The following is a 9,471-nucleotide window of genomic DNA, read 5'->3' on the forward strand; positions in this document are numbered from 1 at the left end:
GATTTAACATTTTTAATATTAAACAAACACCAAAGGTTTTTTTAATACTAGAAAGGCTGTTCAGGTATTGTGGAGTATCTATCTCATTGTAAGGTCTTTATTACTTAATGCAAGTCTATACAATGTGTGTGTGTAGAGGTAGCCCTCACATTTACAACCATGATTGGGGTTTTGCTAAGCAATGCAGTCAAATGAGTTGTGCCCAATTTACCCTTTTGTTCTGGTTAATCAAATCCAGCTGCCCCCACTGGCTTTGCCTGTTGGAAGTTCCCCACGTTGCAAATGACCATCATGGTCCCAGGGTCCTGCAATCATTGTAAATAGTGTTGGCTGTCATGTGTCATAATTTTGATTACATGGCCATTGCAGGGGATGCCGCAAATGAGCATAAGTGCCAGGACTGTGTCAACAGTAATTGAATGAATGTATGTTAAGGACTACTGGTAAGTAGGTTAATGACCCAAGTATGGATGTGATCCATAAAAGTATGTCCAAAAATGGCTTTCCCTCTGAGAAGGTTATGTTATGTGGTACAGCTGCATGCCCAAATTTAAGTTGTTCAATATTCATTTATTATAACTATGTCTAGTTGTGAAAGTATTTCCATAGAATCCAGTATTACTGTCAGAAATTTTCTGCTCAAGGGCTATATACATTGAACACAAATTTTTCGCCAGACCCCATCCCACAAAGGGGGAAACATAACTAGATTTCTAGATAGACATCTCATAGAACAGTGGTGGCGAACCTATGGCACGGATGCCAGAGGCGGCACTCAGAGCCCTCTGTGGGCATGCGCGCCGTCGCCTCAGTCCTAGGCCTTCAACTGGGTTTTATAAAACCTTTTTATTTATTTATTTATGACACTTATATACCAGCTTTAAGTGCAAGCACTCTCTAAGCTGTGTACACCAGTAAGCAATGTATATATATATATTTACATTGCCCCCTCATTTTACCTACCTCGGAAGGATGGAAGGCTGAGTCAACCTTGAGCCGGTGAGATTTGAACCGCTCTCTAAGCGGTGTACACCAGTAAGCAATGTATATATATTTACATTGCCCCCAACAATCTGGGTCCTCATTTTACCTACCTCGGAAGGATGGAAGGCTGAGTCAACCTTGAGCCGGTGAGATTTGAACCGCTGACCTGCTGAACACAGTCAGCTAAAGTGGCCTGCAGTACTACACTCTAACTGCTGCGCCACCTCGGCTCTTTTTGCTTTAGGCCCCGCCAATCTTGCAAAGTTGGAATTGATTGAACTTTAGTCCCACCCAGTCTGCCATTACCACTGCAGCCACGCCCACCTGGCACTCAACAATGCATAAATGGGTTTTGGGTTGCAGTTTGGGCACTCAGTCTCTAAAAGGTTTGCCATCACTGTCATAGAATATGTAATTGAAGACCACTACTTTTCAAAGAATATACACAGGGAAAGGCTAATTTAAGGAACAAGTATCTTGAAGGTAGGCTTCATTTAGTGACTGTTTTGTTACAGTTATGACAGTGATGCAAAAGTAACTTTACAATCAATCCCTGCATTTACCACCTTCACAGCTCTGTAAAGAAAAGCTGAAGCACAATTTCACTTAGCAACTGCTTTACACAACCAAGTTACTTGCCCCAATTGTGGTCACTAACTGAAGAACTACTATACATTAGCTGCAAAATAAGGGTGCAGATGCATTTATACAATATTCTGCTTAAAGGTGAAAGTAAAAGCAAAAAATACAGTTAAGAGACACTTGATTTTTTATTTTAACATTGTAGCATAGGTTTGGGATGGCAGTGGTACAGACCAGCTCAGGAACGTTATCAGATTTCTTTCAAGTATAACTAAATGTAATTTTGATTCATAGCTACATTTTGTGAATGCAAAATCCCACTATAAAAATAAATTTACATTTTTGTAAATAACAACAAAAGCAAATATATAGTGCCCTTTGGCTTAACCAAATGGGAGGAAACACAAAAACTCACTACTGGTCAAAGTTATCCACCTTTTGACATAAATAGAAAATATAAGTTAGTATAATTCTTTAAGTTGTTTGCACTTTTTTTTTTTACAAATTATACTTTTGTTTTTTTGTGGGGTTTTTTTTTTTTTGCACTGAGAATTCAGCAGAGATTAAACATTTTATATAGGTGACTTTAAAGCTTTTACACTTCTGGCCAGTGTACTCACATTAGGTATAATACATTTTATATATATATATATATATATATAAAAACATAATACATTGCACAGTTGTAAATTAACACTGCTCCGTCAGGCGACTGGTAGTCAGCCACTTTTGCTACATGGAGGTTCAAGCAGTTCCTTCGGGCACGAGTTAAAAGAGGAGGAGCGGAAAAAACAAACAGGCGACTCTCTTCTTCCTTATGCTGGTCTAGTCTCACTCGCCAGCCCCCTTTGACACGCGGGAGAGGAAGGGCCTCTCATGCTCTTGGTGTTTCCAAGGAAACAATCACTTCGGTGTTATATAGTGCAAAATCTGAAAGAGAAAGATCACCACCAGTCAAGCATGTGCAGAAAACTGTCCCAGACACTGCAGCTCAGGGGGAACAGGCTAGCACAAAAGCTGGGCCACTTTTTGCTCAGAAAATGAGTCAACACAGCTGTGGAGTCTTGGGAGAAAAGAAACAAGCCTTCCTTTTCGTAGACTTTTTTCACCAAATGTCACTCCTATTAAGTCTACTCCAGCAGGTTTTTTTTTTTTTTTTAAGGCAGGGTTATTTCCATTCTCTTTCTATTCTGCAAGTTCTTCCCTCTGGTCCGCCATCCAAGTTAACAGATGGGTCCACAATCACGAAGCTCTTGTGCTAAACGAGGTGTTGTCCTTCGCTGCTCTCTCTCACCATCTTCCGAGTTTTGTACTAATCCAGCTGAAACGGAACCGTTCCCCTCCACTGGGGGAAAAAGGAGCCGAGAGGCCGACCTTCAGAACGGTCGGGGGGGGGGGGAGGGAGGGAGAAGAGGAACCTTAAAGCGCCAGCACGCGCTCTCACCTCGTTCATCGGAGCCTTTTCCGGGGTGTCTGCTCGTTAGGCACCGCTGTGACCGAAGTTGCCAACGGGCTGCTATGATCGCCGGCCACTCTGTCTACGACTCTTTTCCGCTTTGCGAAGAAATCTAAAGATCGTTAGAGCAGACCCAAAGAAAGGGAAGAAATATTAGTCGGGCTTGGGTGGGGGGAGGGGAGCGCGGCAGCCAAACTTTTAATTTCAAAGAGACACACCCATTAGAACCAGGACCCGTCGAAAAACAATCGCTTCGCGTACAAGGGACCCGCCCTGCTGGGCTCTTTGCATGGCCGTCGACCAGCCCGGGCTCTTGGCTCCCCCTGTCCGCCAACGCCGAGCGGTGCAGCTAGTACGGTTTGTTTACGTCGCAAAGGAGGCAGCCGAGAAGGACTAGCCTGCAGAGCGCGATGTGCTGCGTAAGCATTTTCCAGCCCAGCCCAGCCCCAGGGACCTGTGCGGAATCTTAAACAGAGCCAGCGCCTCGGGGCGACGTCTAGGCACTCTCCAGAGCACGCATTATGGGGGGGGGGGTGTGTGTATGTGTGTGTGAAGGAACCACGGAGATTAGCTTCCCATAACTCGGAGGTTGGGGGCCGCGAGTGAAATATTTTAATGCGGGAGGGAGGGTAGGACTGATGCAATATCTCTACCGACGCAAGTGCAACGCAGCCCGACGATCGTTCTGCCTTACCTGTGATGTGAGTTACGCTAGTTGACGATGCTCTTTTAAGAGCCGCAGCGACACACGGGACAGGCTTGATTATAATCCCTGAGTAGCTGTGGCGCTGGTCGGCCTTGTCCTCCTGGCTGAGGCGCTCCTCGCCTGCCGACGTCGTGCCTTCCAAGGCGGCCGTGTTGTCCTGCGGGCTAAGCGGGGAGGGGGTCGAAGAAAGCCCCAGCTCTTGGTGAGGGTCTCGGGGATCGAGCTCAAGAGATGCCTCCTCATCTCCAGGCGGAGGCGTCGATCTGACCATCAGCGCCGGGAAGCGGCACCTCCCAACCTGTAGAGTTTCCCTGTAGAAAGCGGGCACGGATTCTCCGTCTACCTCTTCCCACTGCAGGCTCCCCGAACCGGCCAGCGGCGTCTCGGTTTGGAAGTCGTAGCCCCAGCGCCTCTGGCCCTCCTCGCAGATCTCCCGCAATTTACTCTTCAGCTCCCGGTTGAGCTCGTCATGATCCACGGGACCAAACAGGTTCCTGCACACCCCGGTGCGAGCGTGCAAGGGGAATGTCCGGCGAGCCGCCAGGCGCTCCAAAGCCGAGGCACTGGAGAGATGCACGTTGGACATTGTGGATAGGGAGCGGGCAGGTTCCTTCACCCGGAGGTGGCGATGGCGAAGAAAGGAAGCGGAGCGGCTCCAAGCGTCTTTACAAATCCAAATCAGAGTCGAAGTGGTGGACAAGGATTTCGCCGCCCTTTAGCCCAAAGAACCACCCGTTGCACCCCAAACTCACTCTCGCTAACCCGTCGCACCTCACTCTGCTTCTAACCGCCTGCCCGGGGCTGCTTGGCTTTTTAAAGCTCTCACCGAGTGAGTTCGAGCAAAACATCGATTAGCATAATACTATTTCTCTGTAATAACACTCCTGCCATTGGTAGAGCCTCCATTCTACCCAGGGCGTTGTCCCGCCTAATCCCATTCTCTATTGGACAAAGAGCCCAGGGTGGCGAGGCGCCAAAACTCCCTCTGTCCTCGCCATTGGGTAGTATGGCTTGTCCGTCATGGCTGTGTTTGGAGGTGGGGAATGGGAAGGCGGTGGCGGGGATCGAATGTTTTAAACAGCGCCTTGAGTAACACGACACCCGACCCGTGTACAGCTCTCGCCTCTCTTTGTTTGCAGTCACCAACGGCTCTCTTCGTTGCGACCGTACTTAGTTGTTGTCATTTAAAAAAAAAATTTTTTTTTTGAGGAAGTAGCGTAAGGACAAAATTTGAGAGTCGTATTAGTCCGGGAGGGGGGGGAGAAGAGAGAGAGACGTGGAAGGCTTGTTCTTTTTGTTTTAACCCAGCCGTCGGATAACTGAAAAAAAAAATGGAATGAAGGGCTTTAGAAAAGAAAACAAAGCTAGTTGACCATAAGCATGTCAGGACGAGCCAGCAAACGCGGGTTTCCAAAGCAGGGGCGGGTCGGATGAAGCGGGGAAGGCTCCACCATTTGGAAACGAGGCAATAGGGTTCTCCATATATCGTGGTTTGGGGCGCGTTTTCTTGTTTTCTCGGGAGTGGGGTAAGCGCGGTTCGAATTCACCTTGCAGAGGCAGAATCGCTGCACGCTTCAGGGTTGCGGTGAGAATGGATACGAAGCGTCCTGGTGGCATTTAACGTAGGTTTTCTGGCTTTGCCACAGGGGGCTGTGTTAAAATAATGCCTTCGTTTAATAATCTCTGTCAAGAAAGCGAGGAAAGCTCCTTTGTTCGCTTGGGTTTTTTTTTTTTTTTTTTTATTCCAGTGGGGAGATAACGACGCTCTGCAGCGGTCGGGAGATCTAATTTGTTGGTATGGCACTTTGAGCAGTCTTTTTTTTCGGCGAACAGTGCGCAGTATTCGTCCTATTGGTCTTTGCGGAGGCAGCCGTTTTTGCTGAGGTTTAAGCTCTTCCCTTACACAAAAATAGGAAGCAGTAACGCCTGTTACCGTCAATGGCGATTCTTGACTCATTGTTCTTCCAGGGATTGAGACAATAATTCTGCCTGGAGGGAGACTTCCGATACCAGAGATTGACAAATGGAGACTTCAGCCGTAGTAGCAAGAGTGCGTGGTATCCTGTCTTGCGCAAGTGGATAACTGCTGCCTAAGATCCCATTCATTATTCAGAATCCACTCATGGAGGCCACCTTAGCACAAAGCGAGAGAGCCGACGCCACAGGTGCCACTAAAGTGATAAGACATCTGGACAGAGGAAAGTAAGCTCAACTTCAGGATTTTGACTGGCATGGGCCTAACGAGCTGAGGCCATTTGTTACAGCATATTTTAAAAATATGTAAAGAATGAGCATTGGTCATGTTAATTTTTTTTTTATTTTAAATGGATACATATCCTTTTCTAAAACCAATGGTGCTTACTCCAAAACAAAATAAAATCAAGCTTACATAAACAATTTTATTTCTGCTTTGATTAAAGAACATTTAAATGTAGAACTATGATAGCATGAGTATTAGATGTGGCTTTTTTAAAGGCAGCAAACTGCATACTGTATGGTATGTACAGAATGAAGCACAGAATGAAGGGGAAGTATTAGTTTGAGTTTGAATACATCTAAGGTGAGAATAAGGCTCTTGAATCCAAAACTAAAATTACTCAACAGAATTTATTTATAGCTTGTCTTTTATTCAGGAGCTCAAGATTGTATTCGTTGTGTTCCCTCCTATTTTTCTACACAACAACTGTCTGAAGTAAATTGAGTTGAGAAAAAGTAGCTGTCCCAAAGTCAATGAGTAAATTTCCATGGCTGGATCTGACCACTCCTAAATTGCAATTTAACCACTATGGCATGAGATGGCTGAAATAGACCAATAGATAACAGAAATAAATCAAAATGTGATGTTAAATGAGCAAGTTTGATATAGTGGTTAAGGCACCAGGCTAGAAATCAGGAGCCTGTGAATTCTAGTCCCACCTTAATATGAAAGCCAATTGGGTGACTTCACGCCAATCACTCGCTCTTAGGCCACTCATTTCACAGCGTTATTGTTGAGGAAAAATAGGAGTAAATGTGTTCAACACAAATAAAACTTTGGCTCTTCATAGGCATAGCAGGAAAAGAACAAGAGATATATCCACTAATGCTAAACCGAGCACTCTTATTTCAACAAACATTCAAGAAGAAATAAGTTTGACTAGATATTAGGAAAAGTGGAGTGATGTGAGATTTAGTGAAAGTACTACAGTTGTAAGGAATAAATAAGTTTGAATTAAGATGAGATTTGCTGAAAATGTCATCACAGTCCTGGTTTATAATTTGCTTTTTATTAAAATTAAAGTGTTTAAGAGGACCATATGGCTCTTTGCAAAATGGCCTGAAGGCCAGAAAGATGCTGTTCAGTCAGCAGTTCATAAAAAGGGTACTGTGGTTCATTGGCACTGACAACACACCTCATTAGGCAAGATACAAACCTCTGTTGGCAAGGAGTAGGATGGGACAGAAAGAAAAAATAAAGATTAGCCATCCAACCCAGACCTTCAAGTGAAAACAGGTGATGAAATGTTAATTCTTTTGATTTCACAACTTATCAGATCTATCCACAAAGGAGGTGATAGAACCAAAGCCAATCTGGCTGCAGAGAGCAAATGATCGTGGTTATACTATTATGCTTTTAACAATTGGTCCTCTGCCAAAAGAGACAGCCTTCTTTTTCCTGAGGCTTGGTAAGAGTTACGGTAACTAATAAATGGTAAGCCCCACAAACTAAATTTTGTTCATTTCACAGTTTACTTAGGTCCTGATGTGCTCTCCTATCTTATAGATATGTGTATTTATATCCGGGTATAGATAAGTTCCTAGGCAAAGAAAGTGTATTTAAAGTACATTGTATCGGTGTACAGTACTTTACTATAATCTAAGCAAAAACAGGTTATCTGGATGTCTTGCAATAGAGTTGTGATGAATCTGTCATGTTAGAGCTGGCTTAAAGGAAAAGCACAGGTGAACTTTCTGTAGTTTAAACATCACAATATCCTTTTTTGTAATATATTTTATTGATTTTTTTAAAACATAAATCACAATATTTGGCGGACAGTATGTTGTCTGGGTTACATTTGTAAAACAATCATTAACAATTTCTATAATCCATAACCCACATAATGGTTTTAGTTGATTTCCTCTTTTCCCAGAATATCCTCTTTTGCAAATATTGAGTTAATGCAATTCTTATTGTTTTGATAGATAACAATTAAATATATAATTTTTTCCCAATATTCCTGAAAATAATAGTCACATCAATATAATATTTCTTTTCTATCCAATCATTCTGGTTGCCTTATCATAGATCCTGTTAGTCCTTATTTTAATTTGTTTCTCCCATCAAATTCTAAGTATTCTCACTGGTTAAGATTTTCTCAAAAATTAATTACATTTAAAAATTTAACTCTATTTTTCCATATGAACCATCTCACACTTTTACATTTCGTAAGGAATAGATAGAACAATGAAAAAAAAAGGAGAGCAAGAGTAAAGAAACATAAAAAATAACATATTACTTAAAATATATATCCCTCCTAAGCTAATATATATTTATTTCCTAAATTTCTTATTCTTCTTAACCATAATTAAAAATATGTTTAATCTTTAAACATTCCATTTACATCTAGTCCTTTAACTCTTATTCAAAACATTTTTGTATCCTTTATAATTTTCTTAAATTCAATCACATTTAAGTATCTAAAACATTTCCTTTATCTAAGTCATTTCAACTTTTTTATATTACTCATATCAAGAAAGAGAACAAAAAAGGGGAAAAAACATATTATATTATTTAGGGAATTCATCCCTCTTAGAATGACATATATATTCCAAATTTTTTCTATTTCTTTAACCATATTCAAACAAATGTTTCTTTTTTTAAGTATTCTCTCTGGTAAGTCCCATCATCTATTTTCTTGGTTTCCACTTTAGTCCTTTTCCTTTGCCCAGTATCTTTCTTAATCAATGTACTTTGCTGAATCAAAAAGTTTTTCCGTTTGTTCATAAATGTTGCTGTAGATATAAAAAGTAAATCAGGTGAAGTGTCTGTACGGGGCTTCTGCCTTTCCACGTTTCTTGAAAATCTTTCTTTTTCTTTCTCTTCACTTCTCTTATCATTTCCTTTCTCTCCGATGTTCCTGAAATCTCTACAGTCATTTTATCCAATCTGTTTTCTTGTCCTCAGATTTATTTTGTAGTCTTAAGGGATAAGCTGTTTTTTCCAATTCTTGTGAATTTTTTTCCACTAGAATTAAATCATGTTTCATTGTTTTGTTAAGTTCCATCTTTAAATCTGGTGGTAGTGAACCTATGGCACGGGAGCCAGAGGCGGCACTCAGAGCTCTCTCTGTGGGCACACGCGCTGTTGCCCCAGTCCTAGGCCTTCCGCTGGGTTTTATAAAACCTTTTCGCTTTAGTCCACCGTCGCCATGTGCAAAAAAAAAAGGTTCAATCAATCAGTCAATTTCAACTTCTTGCGGGAAAAAAAATCTTGCAAAGTTGGAATTGATTGATTGAACTTTTTAGTCCCACCCAGTCTGCTTTTACCACCGCAGCCACACCCACTCAATTGGCCACGCCCACCTGGCACCCAATGATGCATAAGTGGGTTTTGGGTTGCATTTTGGGCACTCGGTCTCTAAAAGGTTCGCCATCATTGCTCTATTCTCAATTCTATATCCATTTATCTGTTTTATCTGCTCCTTCTCTGTTGTTGTTTTCTGAGATTTTTTTTGTTGTAGAGTTAACTTAGAAATAGATTGAT

The 9,471-nt window shown here is 42.2% G+C and overlaps 1 protein-coding gene across 1 annotated transcript; it reads right to left on the reverse strand.

The window, feature by feature from the left end:
- Positions 1-1,735: 1,735 nt before the first annotated feature.
- On the reverse strand, positions 1,736-4,656 carry CDKN1C (cyclin dependent kinase inhibitor 1C). Its single transcript, XM_039350751.1, has 3 exons — positions 3,717-4,656; positions 3,011-3,134; positions 1,736-2,496 (listed from the first exon to the last, which is right to left on the reverse strand). Exons 1-2 carry the CDS (start codon positions 4,312-4,314, stop codon positions 3,016-3,018), a joined length of 717 nt encoding a protein of 238 aa, XP_039206685.1. The 5' UTR covers positions 4,315-4,656; the 3' UTR covers positions 1,736-2,496; positions 3,011-3,015.
- Between the last annotated feature and the right edge of the window lie 4,815 nt (positions 4,657-9,471).

This window comes from Crotalus tigris, unplaced genomic scaffold (assembly GCF_016545835.1).
Source record: "Crotalus tigris isolate CLP2741 ecotype Arizona unplaced genomic scaffold, ASM1654583v1 scf7180000018354.2857554, whole genome shotgun sequence".
Taxonomy (NCBI): domain Eukaryota; kingdom Metazoa; phylum Chordata; class Lepidosauria; order Squamata; family Viperidae; genus Crotalus; species Crotalus tigris.